Source organism: Patiria miniata, unplaced genomic scaffold (assembly GCF_015706575.1).
Source record: "Patiria miniata isolate m_02_andy unplaced genomic scaffold, ASM1570657v1 HiC_scaffold_29, whole genome shotgun sequence".
NCBI lineage: Eukaryota > Metazoa > Echinodermata > Asteroidea > Valvatida > Asterinidae > Patiria > Patiria miniata.
Window position 1 is genome coordinate 13,690,706 of NW_024037068.1, and position 23,170 is coordinate 13,713,875.

Consider the following 23,170-nt stretch of genomic DNA (forward strand, 5'->3'; position numbering starts at 1 on the left):
GTTAATACTCGGTGCGAAAGCGAAAGCGAATGTTTCATGACGGCAAATTCGCTTCGCATTCGCTTTCGCATGAAGTATAAACCGGGCTTTACGAAAATTGAATAATAAGGTTCCTATCCATGATGGTGTGTAGTAAAAATCTGTACTTTCGCCTCCTTCACGAGTTGTTAATTAATAGATATCCCCTGCAGCTTCCAGTGTCGATACCGAGACCCACGCGAAGTCACGCTGAGTCACGCTAATGAATATTGCTAATAATGCACCTCGTCATTGTTGCGGCAAAATCGGCCAACCTGAAAACCACGTGTTGTTAAATTTGGTCAGCAAAAAAAATCGTAGTCCAGCTAAATTTGCCCTGCAGACAGTTCAAGGTGTAACACTAGCGTTTGCCAAAAAAAAATGAGCTGAAATTCGGAACGTACTAAGATGTTAAGTGTTCAACTACTCGCCACGAAATAACAACCTGTGGAGAATTCCTAGAGATAAGTTAAAAGATTTGGGGAGCTTTTCGAACTATTTTCCACGAATTTTAGGTCAGCTTTACCAGTGACCATGCAGTATTGACGTTTCGCTAACAATAACGGCGATTTTTATTTCACCTTTATTAATCCTCCTGAGACAGACCCTTTTGCATTATGAATAACAATCATGTGTGGTATGTCAGTGGTGTAGCAAGGCCATTTTGATGGGGGGGGGGGGGGGGTAGACGCGTAAAGGGCACTCGCCTCATCCGTGCTGAAAGGTAGACGGGTTTTTTTTCCCACCGGTCAAGCGGTCTCCGTAAAATAAAAGATTGTCAATGGATCATGATTATTCAGCTAGTTCGATGTTTATTCGTAAATAAATAACAATGACATCATAAGAAATTAACAGTGACGTCACACCATTGTTATCAGTCAGTCATGCATGTACATTCAGGCATCATTCGTTGAGCTGCCGCAGTGGACAGTGGATCGCAAGATCTGTGGTTCGAACCCGGGTCCATTTTCATCAAGCGCCCTCAATAGACCAATATAAAACTAATTTTTCAGCCACATGCGGCATTTCTGCATCATCGCCATCTTTTTCTCATGCCCTGCAATCCAGGATGCGTGGAACACGACAGCATCGCTCATGTCGAAGCAGGTATTGTTGCCCTTGACGTACAGTCTGCCGCTTGGAAAGTTCCTTTCGAACAACTGTTTTATCCTCAGTTTGCTGGACACGTTCCTTTGTCTGACGATTTCGTTCAAGACGGCCTGGTCCTGCTTGTGTACTTTCTGCGTTTCCATGGCCTCTATCCAACGTTTGAGTAACTGTACCGTTCGTTCTGTTGGCCTATAGTATATGCAACCACCATTGAAATTGCCCCATTTGGGTTCATCACGAATAAAGGCGACATCAAAGTTGCCCTGAAAATAAGGGAAAGGGTTTCTGACCCAGAACGTGTCGACGTCGATGAAAAATACGTCAAACCCTTGTTGTATGAAACTAAGCACATACTTAGGTCTGCGATTGATGAAGTTGACGTATTCCTCGGTCCCAAAGTCGATGGCCTCACCCTTGGAAGGTAACCTGCCATCCGGTTTGATGAGTTGCAGCCCTGGGTACCTTTTGTCCCCCGTTTCAGAAAGCACCCGATAGGTTTCCTCGTCCTCAGTGATAATGGTCACGTTGGGGTGCACACCCGTTTGGACAATGCTCAGGAGGAAATTTTCGGTGAAGTCCAGGAATCCCGAATTAGTTGTTGTCAGGACGATTCTTCTCTGGGATGTATTGGTCTTCCCCGCCGAACTTGGAGCAGGCAGTTCATTGGCAGATGAATTTACAGTCGGGCTCTCGCTGTCCAGTAGCTGCGCAGATGAGTTAGCTGGCGAGCTACCATTGGTCAATTGTTGAGGGGGTGTCTCGTTACGCAAGCTGTCATTGGGTGATGACACATCACGTGGTCTGCTGTTTTCCACTGATTGGCTGTCAAGTAGTGGGACACTCGTTCGCACTATCGGTGAGAATTCGGGCTGGGAAAGTGTGACGGGACGCGTCCTGAAATGCTGTTGTGCATACTTTGCTGCAAAAAAAAGAAATAAATGCACCATTTAATTTTAACTTACAATTACCTCCATTTCCTTACTTGGGTAAAGATCAACCTTACAAATTAAACGTTTCGGTATGTTTTACTCGTCCTCTTCTAAGTTTTACTATAAGCATGTCCTCGTCCTGGGTTTCAGGCCAGTAAATAGGCCCAAATTGCCCACGATGGCCAAATCACAATTTTCATGCCTTCAAATTCGCCAGTGTTAGAGCATTATGTGAGCCATGACCTTGAGGGTTTGTTAAAAAAAGACTATAAGCCGTGAACAGGACTGCGAGCTTGCATTTCTGTGAAATCTGGATGAAATGGGGCCCTAAAATTGATCTATTTTGCAATGGTGTAGTGTAGGCCCAGGCTTCATATTTCAAAATGGCAATGGGCATCAGGACTGCTTTTAGAGGGAATCGTCTTTGGATAGAAATATCTCCCATGCATGTGAACAAGTCATCGGATAACCCCCCAAAACATATTGACAGAACCTTATGAAAGATGATGAAATAAGCTTTAATTCAGTGTCTCCGTATTTTTTCCTGGTTTTTGGAAGTGGGTACTTATGACTGCGGAGTATACGGCAGTGTACTTGCTGGTCTGCAATCCTGAGACTCGACAATGCCCATGGCTACTTAACAAACACAGTCACTAATTTAAAAGCGCCCTCTTTTGAGATTTCGTCGATAACCAACCCAAGGCCAAAAAAATGTCTCGGTTTCTGGTCTGCGCGCGCATCGCCGTAGCTATGCGCGTCGGCAAAATTAAAAAGTTTTTTTGTTTCAATGTAAGATGAGGTATCAAAACTGCCAATGCACGATGTCGATGTATAATTTCGTCACCGTTTTCACGAAGAGCCACATATGTCAAAAATTACAATTTTTTCGATATTGATTTTTTTCATTATTTCGCATTGAAACAATGTACTTAACCATTTTGACGTGTTTCTGAAAGCAAAACATCATTAATTTCTAAGTTACATTAATGTTGCAAGGGACAAAAATCTCGATAAATGCATTTTGCGTTTTCACGAAGAGCCACATACATTTTGGCCCTTTGAACGCGTACAAAACCCATTGCACGGAAATACGTAAAAGTAGAGAAAATGAGATTTGCGTTTTCACGAAGAGCCACATATCTTTGTTACATTTCAGCTGCGCGCGCGCTCACGCGCGCCTATGGAAATACACGTTGAACAGAAAGGGCCAATATCTCGGAAACCTGAATTTGCGTTTTCACGAAGAGCCACATATCTTTATTAATTAATTTTCACTAATTAACTGCTGTATTAAGTCTTATTACCGGGTTCATGTAAAACTTCAGCTCTCGTAGAATCGTGTGATGGTTTTCTTGCTGCACAAAGTTGTTGCAAAGTGGTATTTTTTGCAGTTTAAATATATGAGAAACTTCTTTTGCGATTATCTCGAAAACGTTTCTTCAAAATCCACATATGTGGCTCTTCGTGAAAACGGTGACGATTTGACGTTACCGACTTCTCTGTTTTTTCTCTTGACTATCCAAATTTCCCGAAGAATATTCGTGTCGGTCGAGATCGCAAATGGGTGCTGAATTCTCAAGCCTTGCGGCCGTACTGAGGTCGACCTCAAGCTCCACCCTGAAGGATATTTTTTTTTTAGAGTTTGAAGGGGAACGAAGCGTCATCTGCAACATCAGCCGACATTTTGAAGAAAAAAAGTAGGGGAAATAAACCCCGTTTCGCCGCACCACTTTTGGGGCAAGTCCATACCAGAAACTGTTTTGTTGGCCTGAGCCAAAAGCATTATATTCCAACCTGGAATTCTTTAAAATGATAAAGATGTTTTCCCCTGCACGGCCCTTGTATAGATTGTTCCTGCCTTTGTCTGTTGTGCAGCGTAAAGGAGTACTTGGGGGGGGGGGGTTCTTCATTACTTACGACCGAAAATGATGAGCACAATAACAGCACATACAGCGAAGCTGCGACCTGTCTTCGAAGCCAAGATTCTCTTCATCTGGACAATGATTACGACCTCAACTGTCAAAGGAATACCATGTATACAAAATAATCACAATTTACACATGTCAGTATCAAGAATGGATAAGTTGGTTCAGCGTGTTACAACTGATAATGTAGTAACCAACTAATAACGTATCACCAACCGATAATGCCACACAAATTGACCGATACTGTATCATTAACCGATAATGTAACAAAAAATGACGGATAATGTAGTAAATGTTACTACACTATCAGTCAATTTTTGTTGCATTATCGGTTAGGACCGATACTGTAACAGCAATGTACTGATAGTGTAGTACATTTTACTACGCCATCGGTCAATTTTGTGAGTACATTATCAGTTAGTGTTACAGTTTCGGTCAATTTGTGTGACATTATCGGTTGGTGATACATTATCCGTTGGTTACTACATTATCAGTTGTAACACAGCGTCCTCAAGTTGAATGAGCGACCTTAACTGTGGTATAACCTATTGCGAGTATTTGAGAAAACACTGTGCCGAAATTGGAACTTTGAGGAATCTTGCTGGAAGTTATACGCTGAACTAGTCCACGAGTGTCCACATTCAACACGTATCATATTGACGTGGCGTGTGAACTAAATAGACATACATGTACATATTCCTTTGTCCTAGATCATTGACACCTCCCCCCCCCCCTTCCACAACAGTGTGTGGCTTATAGGTCGCTCATTTAGGATTTAGAATTACGAGGAAAAAATAGGGTACCAGAGCCTAGTAATGGTGAAATCTATTCAAAATATATGGTTCAATATATGCGTTTCCGTCCAGATCTGTAAGCTCAAGTTGTTTATTAGAACGCCTACTCGTGTTGATTGATATGCCTACATGTTCTAATTAAAGTTAAAGTTAAATTAAGTTTTTATTGTAGAGCAAAAAAGGAAGTCTACCTGATGGTTGACTGCATACGTACCACACTGAAAGCTGTGTATTGGTTATGTGCAGACAACCAGAAACTTCTGAAAACTCCTGATCTCGTCTGAAATCTCCTGATTTCATAAAACTGAAGTGCTGAAAGGTAACACGTAGGCCCTACTCCCGTAAAAACGCAAGTGCTACTGAAAATATGTTTTCACCGACTGATGACGTAATCCCACATTGCTATAGTGATCAGTATTTCAGTCCAATTGAACCCAATGTAGGCCTCGGTGAGTTGGCTATCGCTACCCTGTCAGACAAAACATGCTCCTTGTACTTGTAGGTTTTCATGTATGCAGGCCTAAACGTACGACTGCATGTACACTCCACAAAGTGCCAATCGATAATTCTCTCAAAAGCCACAGACAACCATTGTTATGCTGTATCTGCAACTGACTACTGAAGATTGTTTGGTTCGTCCCCTGCGTTTCCTCCGGGTATTTTCGATCTTGTGAAGCGGACTAGCTAGGCAGAAGCTTGGCCGGAAGAATGACAATTATGTGATCCTTACTGTTGTAGAGAAAACCAAGCAAGTGTGGGGGTTTTATTACTCCGTGAATGCGTAGGGTCTTATTACCTCCGCCAAGGAGGTTATGTTTTCATCGGATTTGTCTGTTAACAAGATAACTCAAAAAGTCATGGACGGATTTGCATGAAATGTTTTCTTAGGGTGGTCCTTGGTACAAGTACAATTCGATTAGAGTTTGGAAGTGATCCGGATCCGGGTCTGCATCCAGGACCTTATCGAAGGATTCTTCACCATTTATGCGAGTATTTCTGTTGGGTGTACTGACAATATGGCGGGGAATTGTTTAGCCTTGTCGGAGGTTTGCGCTCTCTGAGTGCCTTCTAGTTCATTATATCATTTCTGACCTAAAAGTCTTAATAAAATGTCTTCGTCTTTGTTCTACATAACCTGTGTTATCTTCGTATTACCTTTGCGGTGTTGCTTCACATCTGGTGAAATATTTTTAGACGGAAAAAATCACCTTTTACCAACCAAAAAAGAAAATCAAGGACGACTCTCTACATAGGCACAAACCACAATTATATATTTTTTTTACATTGTATTATATTCATTGTAAATATAAATTGATATCTCATTTTGATCATTATATGCAGTATGTTCACAAATTCGTTGTACATTAAAAGCGTAAAAAAAAAATCAATATCTAAATGAATGGTGGCGCTTTCCTATAAAGTTGCGGCGCTATCTGTCTTTGTGACGATACAGCGTCTTTAAGCATTTTGCTAGTCGGCCGGTAGAACCGCAAACGTAATGTTTGATCGATTACAAAGAAAATTACTGTTTATCCACGCCAGCTAAAATCACGTGAAACTGAAAGTAAAATTAAATTGCACAAAGGGTCGCAAATGAATACTGCAACACGCACTTTAACTGAATGAATTATGCCCCACAACTCTGTACATACCGGTGTAGCGTGAATATCCGACTCCATGAAATGTGGACTCATTGGTAGTACTGCGCACGCGTAAGTACGATACTATGCTCGTTTCGGGAGAGTGACCTGTCACGTGCGAGGGATCAACCAATGAAAGGGGTCCGATTTTCATAGGAGTCGGATTTTTATGTGACACCGGTACAAGAAGTCTGCAATAATTTATTACAGCATCACTAGTCATGTCATGTATACAACTTAAATTTCTGGAACGATGGCTATATAAAACATATTGGCACCAATTTCACAATTATGAAGTTGTCTTTTTTTAATTTTACACTTTTTTTCAAATTTATTTTGTAAAAAATCTTACCAAGCCTCCTGATGACGAACAGAGCACACTGTTCGAAATGTCGAGTTGAAACAACTGATTCTTTACAGAACCACACAACTCAAAAGAGATATCATTCACATGGTGTTATACTGCAAACCTATACATTGATCATGTCCGCCATGCAAACATACAAGTCTCATTAAAGTCTTACCCCAAATAGCTGTGACTGGTTGCTAGGTTGAATAACTGATCTCCGGCCTTCGTTTTAATGAAGAAATAGCACTGTATATATGGAAAACAATTATGATACGCCGTTTCTTCTAATTAAGTTGACGGTTTAACGGGGTGCCAAAACTACCACACAAAAAAAGGAAACAGAATTGTTTTGCCAAGTTATGACACGTCATGGGGAAGTATCAACAACGGCACATTTGCATAATTAAAACATAATAACAATAATAATGGAGATTTTTACGATTTAAAAGAACACAAATGCAAAATAATTGTTTCTGATGTTTTCCTTTTTGCTTAAAATGGTGGCTCTTTTGCCCGGGCTTCAGGGTTCAGAGGTATTTTTTTTCTCCAATTTGCATAAATACTATTTTCCTGTTGAATATAATTATAGTTTTATTAATTTCCATAAAGTAACAAAAACATGTATAAAGCACTAATACATCTGTGGGATAATATTAACAAAACTTTAAATACAAACCTCATTTGCATGTAACATATACATATATTCACCGTTATTCTCATATCATTATTGTTTGTATATATACATATATATATGCTCTGGTAAATAAAATATTTATTTGCATAAAAGAAAGGACTTTGGGAAGATTCCATTTGATTGGGAAGATTCCATCTAAACAGCCAGTTTAAGCTGTTCAACTTAATCAGCGCATATATTCAAATATTCCATCAAAAGGTCCAAAAGAGCTTGTGGCGGTATGTTGCTACACCGTCTCGGTCATGGGCGTCATGAGGGGCCTTAATAGCAAAAAAAAAAAAAAACGAGAACCAAAGGGGGAAAAACGAAAAAAAACCGCGTGAAGTAATTTACAATGTAATATTGCCGTTGATTTAATGAGTGGGGGGGGGGGGGCAAAATGTCCCTGCCTACCCTCAAAAATGATAAATTGAGAATATACTGGAAAAGTACAGTGATTTAAGGGGGGGGGGGGGGGTATGCTTTGCCGCCCTCTAGAAAAATCCTGGTGACGCCCATGGTCTCGGTGTCAATATCAGCCAAGTCCCAAACAGGTACCTTTCATTTTGAAGAATAACTGAACACTCAATTATACGTCAATGCACAACCCTAGCCACTTTTTCATTTTTTGGGCACTCATTTTTTTTGACAGAGTTATGGGATGCACAACTTTCCAAAAAGAAGATAGATTAGATACACGTATTAGAATCAAGCATATGGTGAATTCAATACCTTAAGATCAAGCAAGTAAGAAAGGATTTCCGATCCATAAATTTTATTTGGCTCACAAATGAACATACATGTATGCCTTCCTGAACATGAATCACAAGTAGTAATAAATGCTGCATATTGTACATGATGTAATGCCAGCTATATATAACTTGCATTGGTAAAAAAGGGAATGTCTGTAGTAACTTTTAAGTATGTGAGGTCTCGATATTTTTTTGCTTTTTGGTCAGATTTTTACTATTATCATAGTTTGTTCACTTTCTAAAAATGATTTTGATTTTTTTACATTGTGAATGTCATCCAAGGGTGGCAATAAACCGAGGATTGTATGTTCACACAAGTTCACCAGTTTGTGCCGGATTATTTTGACAAGAACAGAACGAAGTGCGGGATAACTTTTCACTCAAGCTCAAGCCAGAAGGGTTGAAGCCGTAGTTGCGAGCAGGTAGCTGACAGATATTTCCGGCCTCGCTCCCAGCGTGTTTATCCGTCATCTGTTCCAAATACCGCAAAACCTTTGGGGGTACACACTTCATCCGGCGCAAACTGGTTAAGAGCCACACCAGGTCTAGAATTGAATATCTGGCCACAAATCTGTGATGTGGCCACATATTCAATTCTTTTACTACGGACCAACAGCTGTGATGGTCAAAGACAAATGCCCAATTCTTCAAGTGTGAAGCCCCCAATAACTTTGGATCATTTGAAATATGCAGTGGATGGATCGAGAACCAGTCTAGCTCTCCCCCAACTCTCCTTTTCTGGCTGTTGAAGGGGTACTTGTGCACTTAAACCATTGCTACATGTATGACGTCACACTATTGTTAAAAGTGTGGATTCGGAACTACGAATCTGTTACAATGGTCACAAAGTGTGGATTCGGAACGAAGAATCTTTAGTAAAGTGTGGATTCGGAATTACGAATCCACACTTTGAACACGTCAGACAATTGTTCTCTGTAATGAGCATTAATAGGACTGTCTGCGTGAAAATTCCCTTCCGCAATTACCAATGCATCTTCCCTTTTAGATTCTCAGCCGTCACTGCAAAACCTACTTCGAGTAAGAAAGAAATCATCGTCTGAACTATAAATTTGTCGACGGAAGGAGCCGGGACAAATGTTGCAACCTGACGCCACTTTTTTTTCTCCATATATCATCTCAATGAAGGGCATTCATTGCAAAAATGATGATAGACATGAATCTGGGACTGAGAAATATTTCCAATTTTGTTAGGAAATACTTTAAACAAATTCTTGTACACAATCGCGGAAGTGGCGTCAGGTTGCAACATTTATCCCAAGTCTTTTCATTTCCACTCACTGTTAATGCCAATACTTCTTTTGACGCAATGGTTTAAGTCGAAGAATACACTCGCAAGTGTGGATTCTTAATTTACGAATTCACTCGGCGCTTCGCGCCTCGTGAATTCTTAAATTACGAATCCACACTTTCTCGTGTATTCTCCTTAACATAGCCCATAATCGACCAGCGTGGATTCCAGCAAAGATTGTCAACAGTGTGGTGAGCTACAGTTCCCACTTACATTTGCTCGTGTACATGTCCGGAAGGTTAATCACCTTCGCTGCTGAAAACATCTGCCAAACGGTGGTAATACACAGGCTGTTTCACACACGGGTACATGTAAGTAGTAAATAACGGGAAATGTGGAACATAACCACGAATCTCTCATCAGTGAAGGCGGTTTTGACTGCTTCCTTTCCGAAGCGTTGATTTGTCATCCCTGGCCCACTTTTTTGCTGTGCACCGTTGTTTCAACCAGTTCACGTCAGTGGTGTGAATCCCTTGCATCACTACGCCCACTGAAAAGAAGGATGTGCCCTTTCACTTGAAGACTCCACTGGTTTTTGCACGGTTCACTTGCAAATTGTTTATATGCACATAGTACACCTGGGCCCAATTTCACGGCGCTGCTAAGCACACGATTTTCTGCTAACAGAGCCTCCATCTATTTCATTGAGACCGTTAGCATAAGCACAGCAAAAGACACGCTAACTTCAGGGGAAAAATGTGCTTAACTCAGTGACGTAACAATAGAAATCTCTATGCACGCGCGACCGTTAGCACGTCCACGCCGTGAAATTGTGCTTAAGGTTAGCAAATTTTTCTGCTATGCTAAACACAACTTTTCTGCTAACTGTTAAGCAGCGCCGTGAAATCGGGCCCTGGTGCTATTCACAGGTGTGAACAAGTAAGACACACAATGCGTCCTTCCTTGGTTCTTCCTTGGTTCTTTATCAGTAGGCCAAGCAGCCACATCTACATTCCCAGCATGGAGTCCACACAGTACAGTCTATCGATTCGATGGCACGATTACGACACTCCATAAAACTCTCCCCCTAAACCCTGTAGTAAAGAATTGGCCGGGATATACTTGTTCCTTCCCTGGCTTATGTACTTCATTCCTCGTTCTGCTGTGTGTTCTCTTTGAGGTTTTGGAGGACTGTGTCCAAGTCCGGTATCCTGGTGGGTTTGATGCCTGTGTGGAGCTCTTGTAACGTTACTTCCATCTGCGAAGTGAAAGAATGGCAGTCAGATGTCAAAGCTTGCAGTTACGGAATTTTGAACACAAAAATTAGTATATTACACAGCCTTGTATTCAAGGCTGAAGTCATAGCCTCTTTTTAGAATTTAGCTCCTGGTATAACTCAGCAATCTCAAAAGCTCTTCAACTTAAAAAACCCACTTATTTACATTTGTTTTGTTTTTATGAGATGTATATTTACAGGGCGAGTCAAAAAAAGAGGAACCCAAACCCCCCCCCAAAAAAAATATATATATTCCATATTAAAAAAAAAAAATGTAACCACAAAAAATAATAACTGGAAAGCCAATTTCATAAGCTACTTTTAGATGAAGAAATAATGAAATTGCTCAATTCGTTCAAAGAATATCACCATTTTTAACGCAATAACCCGAAAACCTGTTTTGTCAAAAAAACTCCACAATTTATTGTGTTTTCTCACTGTTTGGAACAGCAAAGAAAATGACAAAGAATACTGCCAACAACTGTAGTACACAATATCTTTATTAACAACCCTGGTTAGGTAAACAATGTGATTAATAAAATCCCCTTTTTTTTAAAGATGGGTCTTCAAAAGGATTTTATTGATATTTTAACTTCTTAACTGAGGTTGTATCGCCGGTGAGGTCTGAAGACAATTGTGACGACGATTTTTTAACTCGCATTTTTGAACAAAAGAGGTTTTAGGGTCATTGTGTTTAAAATGGTGATATTCTTTGAGCGGATTGAGCAATTTCAGTATTTTTTTCATCTAAACGTGGCTTATGAAATTGGCTTTCCAGCCATTAATTTTTTTTTTTGGGCTACATATTTTTTAAAAATAAAAATAAAACTTTTTGGGTTGGACTTCCGCTTTTTTTATTCACCCTTATGTTACAGTTTTTCTTGAGGTGTGGCTAGTTTTGGATGAGTTTTACATGTACCGGTACCACACGTTTTTCACAAGGTTCAACTATAGTTATTTGGTGAGGTTTACCGTACCTTTTTATGAGGTACCGTTACAGCTAGTTCTGGGTGAGGTTTAACACACATTTTCATGAGGCACAGCTAGTTTTGGTGAAGTTAACCACAAATTTTTCTTGATATATGGCTAGTTTTTGGGTGAGGTTTACACGTACCACATGTTTTTCACAAGGTTCAACTATTGCTTTTGGTGAGGTTTACCGTACCTTTTTCATGAGGCACAGTTAGTTTTGGTAAGGTTTGCCACACATTTCTTCTTGAGGTATGGCTAGTTTATGGGTGAGGTTTACATGTACCAAAAGTATTTCACAAGGTTCAACTATAGTTTTTTGGTGAGGTTAACTGTACCTTTTTCATGAGGCACAGCTTGTTCTGGGTGAGGTTTAGCACACATATTTCTTGAGGTATTGCTAGTTTCTGGGTGAGGTTTACACGTACCACATGTTTTTCACAAGGTTCAACTATTGCTTTTGGTAAGGTTAACCGTACCTTTTTCATGAGGCACAGCTTGTTCTGGTTGAGGTTTAGCACACATTTTTCTTGAGGTATTGCTAGTTTCTGGGTGAGGTTTACACGTACCAAAAGTATTTCACAATAGTTTTGTGAGGTTTACCGTACCTTTTTCATGAGGTCAATGCAGAGTCCTAGCACCTCCCGCCACCGATCCATCTCCAGCTCATGGTAGTATAACTGCTTCTGTAGTAACGCTGACCACTCGTCTTTGGTTTGGGGAATGTCTCTGCCACAACAGACAAAATCGAAAACACGCAAAACATAACATTTCACATCAAATGTATGAAAGTCAACTTTGCAACCAGGAGAAAATACTTTGTACAAAATTTGACAGCCACCGAAACAGATGTCCTGTTCCAGCACAGTGCTGTGGACATCCCTTTCTTGACCAATTAATTCATGCTGATAAACATCACAGGGTGGTTAACGACATGGAAATCATACCTAAAGTGAACAAGAAATACATTTCCCAAGATTTATCATTTAAAAAAAAAAAAAAAAAAAACACGGATTCAGTTTTCTCACAATGTACATGTACATTGTGTACACATTAATAACTTTGTGGGAATTCTTTGTAGGCATGTTAACCTGGAATTTTGCGAGTTCCCAACATCGAGTGGCAAGCAAGGTAAATACCTACAGGTAATATGTACATGTGTACAACATTTGCTTTTGCTGTAATTTTCAAAAATTGATGGATTTGGGGTTAGTATTTTATAGCAATATTGCTACCCTGACCAGTTTAAAGTTTTGTGTTCAAAGATGCTGGAAAAACCAAGAAAGAAATGCTGTTCTTATAGTCTGGTTCCCTGACCCTACTTCATACGAAACACAGTAATTTATAGATGTCAGGGAATAGTCAGGTCAGGGAAACAGAGTAGCTGGCTTGCACCCATTTCACGGATGTGAAACGATTGCAAACAAAATGTGGGCTAACTACATTTTGTAAACTGGGGGCAGTATTTGAAAAAAAGTTACTTTTGCCCAATGATGGTCGGCCTACCATGGTCGGAAATTGATACAAAAAATTCCACTTTTCTTGAAAATGACAGCACACCAGGGGCCATGATTTCACAGGATGCTTAAGACTATTATTCGCTTATAGTAAAGAAGGGTATTTCAAAATAATTTTGTACTTTTGTTATTTGATGTTTGCAAATGTTGTATATTGCCTTGAAGTTACCACAGTGCAACTATTTTAGTGCAGTTGCCAGTTCTTAACTTCGACATCCTGCTTTCGGAAATCGGGGAAGTTCGGAATGTCGTGCAAACTTAGGCGAAAAAATACCAACTGAAAATTACACGATGCATCAACTGTAGTTTCTACTAAAGACTTTTCAAAATTCTACTTTTAAAATTTCACAAAATAACATTTGTTATGTCAATAAGTGAATTGGGCTTTGGACACTCACTTGAGCAAACTTAGGCGAAAAAATACCCATTGAAAATTACATGATGCCTCAACTGTACTTTCTACTAAAGACTTTCCAAAATTCTACTTTTTGAGTTGCACAAAATAAACATTTGTTACGTCAATAAGTGGATTGGGCTTTCGAAACTCACTCGTGCAAACTTAGGCGAAAAAAATACCCATTGAAAATTACATGATACATCAACTGTAGTTTCTACTAAAGACTTTCCAAATTTCCCCTTTTGAGTTTCACAAAATAAACATTTGTTACGTTAATAAGTGAATTGGGCTTTGGACACTCACTTGAGCAAACGTAGGTGAAAAAATACCCATTGAAAATTACATGATGCATCAACTGTAGTTTCTACTAAAGACTTTCCAAAAGTTCTACTTTTTGAGTTTCACAAAATAAACATTTGTTACGTTTATCATGTTTATAAGTGAATTGGGCTTTGGACACTCACTTGAGCAAACTTAGGCGAAAAAAATACCCATTGAAAATTACATGATGCCTCAACTGTAGTTTCTACTAAAGACTTTCCAAAATTCTACTTTTTGAATTTCACGAAATAAACATTTGTTACGTTAATACCGGTAAGTGAATTGGGTTTTGGACACTCACTTGAGCAAACTTACCGGTCGGCGAAAAAATACCCATTGAAAATTACAGGATGCATCAACTGTAGTTTCTACTAAAGACTTTCCAAAATTTTACATTTTGAGTTTCACAAAATAAACATTTGTTAGGCCAAAAAAAAAAAATTCGGTCTCTGGTCAGACCAAAGTTCCGCAGCAATGCAGCGATGCGGCTTTTTTTTTGTTCCCAAGCTTGGATTGTACAGACAAGGTGGGGTACTATTTTGCTTTTTTTGGTGTCCTCATGTACACTGGTGTCCTCCATAATTTGCCTCGGTGCCCTCGATCATTTGTCTTGGTGCAATTTCCCATTCCTTGTAAAAAAATTGAGGAGGTGCGGCAATAGAGGGCGCTGTTGGAGCTACCGCGGAACATTTTGGAAAAAAAAGGTTGACGCGCATGATTAAAATCGACGCGCGCGCTGACCAGAGACCAAATTTTTTTTTTAGGCCTTATGACAATAAGTGAATTGGGCTTTGACACTCACTTGAGTTTGTCGGGAAAGCCTCCCGTCTTCCAGTCACCTTCCGTCCTGACTGCAAGCTGCTCGAGTGTTTGAAGTTGTAGGAATAACGACACATTGACTATTGACAAGAGAGTTAAGCTGCAGATGAAACAAAGCAGACGGATCGTCAGTTTGGCCTAGAAAATGGCAAATGTAGCCGACATGTGTTGTAAAATTCAGTTTCTTAACCACTTCGCGCCGGGAAATATCTGTCAGCGACCCGCTCACAGCAAGTGAGGCCTGAAATACACTCAACCAAAAAGAAAGTCCCCCCCCCCTTCCAATACTTTTTAGTCTAACTCAACACTACTGAGTCAGTAATAATAAAATAACAACTAATCTGTACAGAAATTCCTCAGCAATCCGGCCGTACTCTTTGTTTGGCCCAAAACAGTGATAAAGTGTACAAATTTATGTAATTTATGACAACTTATACCGAAAACAGTTGCAATTTTGTATACGTGCAAGTTGTGGTTCACACTGAACTTTTATTTTGTCATAAATTGCATAATTTTGTACACATTTTCACTGTTTTGGGCCAAACAAAGAGTAGGGCTGGATCGCTACGGAATTTCTGTACTGATCAGTCGCAATTTAAGCATGTGCCCATAGTAGTTTTTGAGTCAGACAAAAAAGAATTAAGGGGGACTTTCTTTACTGATTCAGTGTATAACTTAAATGTGCTGCCCGAGGGTGATGGCTTCAACCCGCCTGGCTTGAGGTCGAGTGAAAAATAATCTCACGCCTCATTCCGTTTATTAGTCAAAATTGGTTAACATCTTGATTTCGTGTATTGGTACTTACAATATACAAATTAGCAGCATGATGTTTCTGGAATCGGTCCTGAGCCATGGAGGTAGATATCTTGCTATTGACGCTAAGAGACACAAAGGGGATACCAGATTTTAAATTGGAGGAATGGAAATGTACATTGCTTGCATGAAAAAAAAGGCCTCTGATGACTAGAGAGCTGTACATGTAATTACCGGTAAGTCAATTTCATGTCAAAGCACAAGCCATTCACAAGGCAATCACAAGTCAAATCACCAGTTAGTCACAAGCCAATGACAAGTCAATTTACAAGTCGATCAAAATCCAATCACAAGCCAATCTCGTGTCAGTTCGCAACTCAATAACAAGCAAATCACAAGTCAATCACGAGTCAATCAAAAGCCAATCACAAGCCAATCTCATGTCCATTCGTAACTCAATCACAAGCCAATCACAAGTCAATCAAAAGCCAATAACAAGTAAAGTACCAAGCCAATCACAAGTCAATTGCCAGTCAAATCACTAGTCATTCACAAGCCAATCATGTTAACTGATGCACATGTGTAAACATGTGTGTGACTGGTGCTCAGCGGTTTGTGATGTATTAGTGACGACTTGATTACAAGTTCAAGTGTGGAAATACGTACCTACAGGGCGAGTCAAAAAGAGCAGAATCCAAACCCCAAAAAATGTATTTCATATTTTAAAAAAATATGTAGCACCAAAAATAATAATGACTGGAAAGCCAACTTCAAAAGCTACTTTTAGATGAAAAAAATTACTGAAATTGCTCAATCAGTTCAAAGAATATCACCATTTAAAAGCTATGACCCTAAAACCTGTCTCGTCCAAAAAATCAATTTATTGTGTGTTTTGACTGTTTGGAACAACAAAGAAAATGACACAGAATACTTGTTTCAACAACTGTCACCAACTGAAGCACACAATATTTTGATTAAAAACCCTGGTTAGGCAAACAATATGATTTATAAAATCTACTACTTTAAAGACGGGCCTTCAAAAGGACTTTGTTGCATATTGTTAACGTTTACACTAAGATTTCATCGCTGGCAATGTTTGAAGAGAATTGTGACGACGATTGTTGAAATCGCATTTTTTGGACGAGACGGATTTAGGGTCATTGTGTTTAAATGGTGATATTTTTTGAACAGATTGACCAATTTCAGTAATTTTTTCAATCAAAAGAAGCTTATGAAATTGGCTTTCCAGTCATTATTATTTTTGGTGCTACATATTTTTTTAAATATGAAACATAATTTTGGGGGTTTGGGTTCCGCTTTTTTTGACTCACCCTGTAGTACTGTGGACTAACCAATACATTTATTTTGACTTTAGCCAGCTATTTTAAAGCGGGTAACAAATAGGCAAATTTTCAGAATTTGTATACAATGACGCAGGCCCGTCACCAGCCCTTTCGAATCAGAGGGGGCCATAGTATACAAATTTTGAATGCTTCGAGTGGTGTAGTAAAACTAGCCTCCCGAGGTGATCCATGGACATTCTATTTTCCTGAGGCGAAGCCGAGGGAAAATAGAATGGTCCATGGATCACCGAGGGAGGCTAGTTTTACTTCACCAAGAGATAAAGCATTCAATATTTGTTTTATAACACTTTACCCACAGATTCTGCTTGATTTTAATATTTTAAATTATCTAAATCTAAACACAGTTGAAATAAACTTCAATTTCAATACAAAATTCGTGGAAAATGTATTTCTCTCTTCCAAACTACCCCTTCACGAAATGTTTGAACCCATGTCTGCGGCGCGCTCTCTTTGGAACAATACGCGCTACGCGCATCACGCAACACGCACACCAGCATCCATTTGCACACAAATACCGCGCCGTGGAAATAGTACTTTGGTTGCTAATGGTATAGTACTTTGGTTGCTACGGGTATAGTACTTTTGGCCGTGCACAGAAAGATAGCAAAATTAGAAAGTAACATGTGACTCGCTCTCGGCCAATCAAGACACAGAATCTGTGGGTGAGGTGTTATAATATCAACAATACAATATATGGGTTTTGCTGGGTGGACAAAGGGCTCGCCAAAGGGGCCCATCCCTACCCCCCCCCCCCCCCCCCCCCCCCCCTTGGCAACGGGCCTACAATGACGTCTCGTCAATGACATTTCTCTACGGACCAAAACATAAAATGAAGAACTTACATGGTTTGGCGGCGACTGCTGGCACTGATTCCATCCTTCTGAGTGGTCGCGACTCCTCCTTCTCTTCCTTGCTGACCCCGCCCACAAGTTTCCTCTTCCGTGTCTTCTTGGTGACCTGTTTAACTGGTGCCCGGCTTTCCAAATGCTGTCTGACGTATGTATCTGAAAGACAAGGCAGTTGAACGTTTTGGGAAGGAGCTTTCTTGACGGAAGGTAGCAGTGCCAGGAAAGTGTGACATTGGGAGTTGTTGGAAAATGTGGTTTGCGATAATTCCCGATTGCCATTTTCTAGATTTGCAAGATTGCTGCACTAAAATGTGAGCATTGTAGCATGGAGTGCGATTCCTTTAAACATGGCACATACAAGGTTTTAACTTCTGACTAGCCCTCAAGCATGTCAAGGAAATCAACAAACTGGGAGACTGCCAACATAGAACTGAAGTGCTGTGGCCTCATGGTTAACAGCATCAGATTTGTGGTCTGCGGGTATTTCTGCAGGTTGTGGGTTGGAGTCCTGCCTGGGGTCATGGTGCATGTGCCCTTGAGCAAGGCTTTTTGTCACTCATTGCTTCTCTACACCCAGGAGTAAATGGGCACATGTGAGGGCAAAGATGGTTATTGTGATTGAATTAGCTTCCTTGCGCCTAACAGGCTGCATCGAGCTGTATACTCCCCAGGGAGCCGAGATGGTATTTGGAATGTTTCACGGGCCCAATGAGCAGGGGTAATAACGATATAGCGCCTTGAGCACCAGTCCTGGTGGATATGAGCGCTTTATAAATACCCACTATTATTATTATCATTAACTCAGCTGCTGGAGTGCAACTTCAGTCAGTGGGGAATGTGGCCAAGTGGTGAGGATTCGTGACTCATGATCAGAGGGTCAGGGGTTCAAATCCAGGTGCTGGCCATCTGAGACATGGTTTGTCAAAATCAGGCACATTTGGCAAGAAAGTCAATTTTCAGTTATTGCAATTTTTAGTTAAATATAGACCATGCTCTTTCAAATGCCACTTTGTTTTTTTGAAATTGGATATTCCAAAACAAAGTTATTAAATTTTGAAATCGGACTGTCTGAATTGTCAAAAATGAGAAATAGACCTTGAAATTTCAAGTTTAATAGTGAAAAAAAATAATTTTAAAATCTAAACTTTTACAGAACATTTCAAACATTAGTAGCATCACAAATTTCAAAAAAAAAATCTCTAAATCACTCAAAATCACACCCATGTCATTTTGCAGCTGTTTCTCTGTTCGTAGTTCTGCCCAATTCCGCCTTGTTTTTCACATTATGTTGTGTCCATGGGCAAGCCACTTCAGCCCCACTTGCCTCTCTCCACCCAGAAGTATTAATGGGTACGGGTATTAGGTAACCGGGAACCAACATTAGGTAAAATGGGTAACCTGCAATGGACTGGCATCCCATCAGGGGCAATCAAAATATCATCAAACCGTTTCATGTGACTGAGGATGATGGGGCGATATTGACTCATGACCGACTTTACCGATTCCGCCTTCAGTCAAAATATACAATATTCAAGCTAATACTGAATTCTTACCGAGTTCGACGTGCTTCACTTTGATGCCGCTGAATGAATTCTTTTCGATGAAGCTTTTGATGGGTCCCCAGGGCGACTTCTTGTAGACGAGATGAGCAGTGACCCTGATGTGATAAATATAATAATAATGAATACTAATACTGGAGGCTTATATAGCGCACGTATCTACCAACAATTGGGTACTCAAGGCGCTGGTAATTATGTCTATCTTTAAAGACAGGTAGATGAAGTTTATGAGAAATGTGAGACCCTTTATGTAGCACCTTTTTAAAGGTGCTGCTGGGCAATTTTTAGCCACTGCCAGAAACACCAGGGCAAACTTCTTCTCCTCTGCGAAAAGTGTTACTGGGTTCTTTAACGTGCATTACACAACACATGGGATCTACGACTTTACGTCCCATCCGAAGGACGAAGCAATAATGGTAAAGTGCCTTGCTCAAGAGCACAAGCACCATGTTCCCACGGTCAGGATTCAAACCCATGCACCACGGCACACGAGTCGAACACCGTAACCATTGGACCACAACACCCCATATAGAGATTCAGGTTGTTAAAAATATGGCTCTTGAATCCACAGAAGTTGTGTTTTTGGTTGGATGTCCAGCAAAATTATTTCACATTTTTAAAATGTTCATGTAGCTGTAAACTGAATACTGATAGTTTAGAGCTAAACTGCATTATATTTGAATCTCCTGTTCAAGTCCATTATTTTTCATGGGGATTCCGGGTCACTTATATGAGGTTTTATCACCATTATCACAACCAACACTACCCCCAAAGTCACCATCCTCCTCCTCAATTATCCTCCTCATCTACACAGTCTTCCACCCCCACTGTCCCCCCCCCCCCCTGTCTCCACTGCCATTTCTTACCTCACGTGACAACTGGTACTCGACACTCTGGTAATCACCATTCTCGCCTCCGTGTAAAAATAATCGGCATACGGAACCCCAGTCTGACAGACCTCAATGTTGACGACATAGCTGTGGCCGGGCCGACTCCAATTCTTAAAGAATATCTGCAGATAAAAAGAGACAAAAAGTTCCAGTCTCATTTAAAGGGGCCATGCAATGTAATTTTGTTAATACGATCCCATTTAATCTTATTTTCAATTTTCATTGTGCCATTTTGAAGGTTTCATGTCTTCATGAAAATGCAAATTCCATATTCACGAGCAAAGTGTGATGTCATTTCGGGCAGAAACCTCAATGTTACAGCTATTTCAGCACTAAAGGTTGCAAGAATTTTGGACATATTGCTGTTGTATATTTTCTTTTCTTTGGTGATTCGTTGTTGTGTCAGTACATGTACATGTATATATGGCAGTTTTAAAGCCAGTGACCAAATTTTGCTCGCAAATGTTTTCAGTGAACAAATGTTTGGGTTCACCATTTGAACAGAAAAAAACCCTGAACTGAACATCGCTTCCTGAAATGACTTGTGATGGACTTGTGATGGACTTGTGATGGACTTGTGATGGACTTGTGATGGACTTGCAGGGACTTGTGATGGACATGTGATGGACTTGTGATGGACTTGTGATTGACTTGTGATGGACTTGTGATAGACTTGTGATGGACTTGCAGGGACTTGTGATGGACTTGTGATGGACTTGTGATGGACTTGTGATGGACTTGTGATGGACTTGTGATGGACTTGTGATGGACTTGTGATGTACTTGTGATGTACTTGTGATGTACTTGTGATGGACTTGTGATGGACTTGTGATGGACCTGTGATGGACCTGTGATGTACTTGTGATGGACTTGTGATGGACTTGTGATGGACTTGTGATGGACTTGTGATGGACTTGTGATGTACTTGTGATGTAATTGTGATGGACTTGTGATGGACTTGTGATGGACCTGTGATGGACTTGTGGACTTGAGATGGACATGTGATGAACTTGTGATGGACTTGTGATTGACTTGTGATAGACTTGTGATGGACTTGTGATGGACTTGTGACGGACTTGTGATGGACTTGTGATGGACTTGTGATGGACATGCGATGGACTGTGATGTACTTGTGATGTACTTGTGATGTACTTGTGATGTACTTGTGATGGACTTGTGATGTACTTGTGATGGGCTTGTGATTGACTCAACTGCATCCCCATCACCATCATGTACACTTACCTGACGCTCTTCCACTCCACAAGATTTCGGTCCCACAGGGTTGTTCAGGTGAAATGTGTAGGAGACATGCCTTATATCCTGCTCCTCATTCTGTTCCCATTCGCCAATGTTGAGATCTGTTGTCATGATGTCAAAAGAAAACTGGGTCAATACATGTAAATGGGAAAATGTGTACTGCACACAGTTACAGACGCTGTGTGTGAACAATAGATGATGCTTTGTCATCACTTGCGCGGGCTCCAGAGTACATGTACAGGGTTCCTTATGGGGCAGATAACACAACAGAGCAAAAGACCCCGCAAGGAAGTCTTGGGAAATCAATCTACCCCATAAGGGAAACTCTACCCCATAAGGGAAAAAGAAGTCTTAAGGGTTCCTTATGGGGTAGATTTACTTGAACTATTATTAACTATAGCTCGCGCCCACACTTGCTCATGTAGCAGCCACAGAATTATGGCTATGCAAAGATAGAACCCATCACTTTAAAACAAAAAATGAAACATAAATGGGTTCACCTGTGTGTTTTCTATGGAGAAGGAAGTTTCTGTAGAGCGGATGCTCCTTGTTGTACATCGCCGCAAAGAATGTGTCCACCGTCACGTTGAAGTAAGAGTTCATGTATTCCTTGGCGTTAGCGTGTAAGGGCTTTGGATCCAGGGATTCCACTTCACCTGTATGGAAGGCAAATGGAGAAAAAATCTTTAAAAATCATTTTAAGACAAAAGTTTGCATGATTGCATTGCCTGTCGAAACTGTTCCATTCCCAATCAACACCTGCATGTTTGTGGCACCTGACTTTCAGTGCATGAAAATAAAACGAACACATTGACAGAGTCGGATTGCTCAGTTGGTAGAGCACCGGTCTTGTGTTCTGGAGGTCGAGGGTTCAAATCTATTTAACTCAACGGAATTTTGTTCAAAAAAATTCTTAAAGGGAGTGTACAACATTTGCTTTTGGCAGCAATTTTCAGAAATAAATGGATTTGGATGATAAGTGTGTTATAAAATAGCAAATATTGTTTAAATGACTTGTTTCACGATTTGGGCTTGTAGACGCTGGAAAAACCAAGAAAACCAATCATTTTCTTGTAGTCTGGTTCCCTGACCCCACTTAAGATGAAACGGAGCAATTTATAGACTTTGGGGAATTGTAAGGTCAGAGAATCAGTCTAGCAGGCTTGTACCCTTTCACAGGTGTGTAATCAATTTGCAAAGAAAGTGTGCAATAACTATTTATGAAAAATTAGGAGCAGTTTTGAAAAAAAAACAGAGTGTGCAGCACTGTGGTCCAGTGGTTACAGTGTTTGACCCACGTGCCATGGTACACGGGCTCGAAACCTGCCAGGAACATGGTGCTTGTGTCCTTGGGCAAGACACTGAACTACAATAGCCTCTCTCCACCCAGGAGAATAAACAGGTAATTGTGAGGGTAGAGACCGATTGCACTGATCTCGGCTGCAGAAAAGTGGTCTCAAGGACTGATGAACAGGGGTAATAACTGTGAAGCGCTTTGACACCTACCTTTGGTACCTACCTAGAACAAGCGCTATATAAGCACCACACACTATTATTATTATTATTATACAGGGACCTTTGGCCTTCTGGTTGGTGACGCTTATTTGTGACCAGCTCTGCAAAAATGAGTCTGATGTCGCATAATTTGAATTCAAGCTATTGCCATTTTGAATGGAAACAGTGAAAATTTGTAAAAATTTCAGATTTTTTGTTTTTGTTTTATTTTTGTTGTTTGATATTTTTAGTTCAAATGTCTTACAA

At 40.3% G+C, this 23,170-nt stretch overlaps 2 protein-coding genes across 8 annotated transcripts in view; both read right to left on the minus strand.

The window, feature by feature from the left end:
* Positions 1-810: 810 nt before the first annotated feature.
* Positions 811-5,601, minus strand: LOC119735681 (UDP-D-xylose:L-fucose alpha-1,3-D-xylosyltransferase 1-like). Of its 4 annotated transcripts, none has more exons than XM_038209533.1 (3): positions 4,968-5,601; positions 3,975-4,050; positions 811-2,047 (listed from the first exon to the last, which is right to left on the minus strand). In XM_038209533.1, exons 2-3 carry the CDS (start codon positions 4,048-4,050, stop codon positions 1,020-1,022), a joined length of 1,104 nt encoding a protein of 367 aa, XP_038065461.1. In that variant the 5' UTR covers positions 4,968-5,601; the 3' UTR covers positions 811-1,019. The 4 variants fall into 4 exon arrangements, with proteins under 4 accessions (XP_038065461.1, XP_038065458.1, XP_038065459.1 ...); XM_038209530.1 differs by having other exon boundaries at positions 3,975-4,073; XM_038209531.1 differs by having other exon boundaries at positions 3,975-4,073; positions 4,991-5,077.
* Positions 5,602-9,577: 3,976 nt separating this feature from the next.
* LOC119735767 (protein Aster-B-like) overlaps positions 9,578-23,170 on the minus strand; it is a 47,897-nt gene continuing 34,304 nt past the window's right edge. For 3 of the 4 annotated variants that reach the window (XM_038209685.1, XM_038209684.1, XM_038209686.1), the window contains 9 exons: positions 21,910-22,065; positions 21,395-21,510; positions 20,129-20,274; positions 19,257-19,360; positions 17,698-17,859; positions 15,544-15,616; positions 14,722-14,838; positions 12,293-12,413; positions 9,578-10,697 (listed from right to left, as the gene is read on the minus strand). In XM_038209685.1, the coding sequence (XP_038065613.1) occupies positions 10,587-10,697; positions 12,293-12,413; positions 14,722-14,838; positions 15,544-15,616; positions 17,698-17,859; positions 19,257-19,360; positions 20,129-20,274; positions 21,395-21,510; positions 21,910-22,065 (1,106 nt within the window). In that variant the 3' untranslated portion in view covers positions 9,578-10,586. The remainder of the gene's footprint in view (positions 10,698-12,292; positions 12,414-14,721; positions 14,839-15,543; positions 15,617-17,697; positions 17,860-19,256; positions 19,361-20,128; positions 20,275-21,394; positions 21,511-21,909; positions 22,066-23,170) is intronic. The other variant, XM_038209687.1, reaches the window with a different exon arrangement.

Bases quoted from the DNA above. Each gene is read 5' to 3' on its own strand.
- LOC119735681 (XM_038209530.1), bottom strand. From the start codon at position 5,076: ATGAAATCAGGAGATTTCAGACGAGATCAGGAGTTTTCAGAAGTTTCT. The intron at 4,074-4,967 runs GTAGACTTCCTT...TTCCTTTGACAG, and splicing joins CGTATGCAGTCAACCATCAG to TTGAGGTCGTAATCATTGTC. The intron at 2,048-3,974 runs GTAAGTAATGAA...TTTTTTTTGCAG, and splicing joins TGTGCTCATCATTTTCGGTC to CAAAGTATGCACAACAGCAT.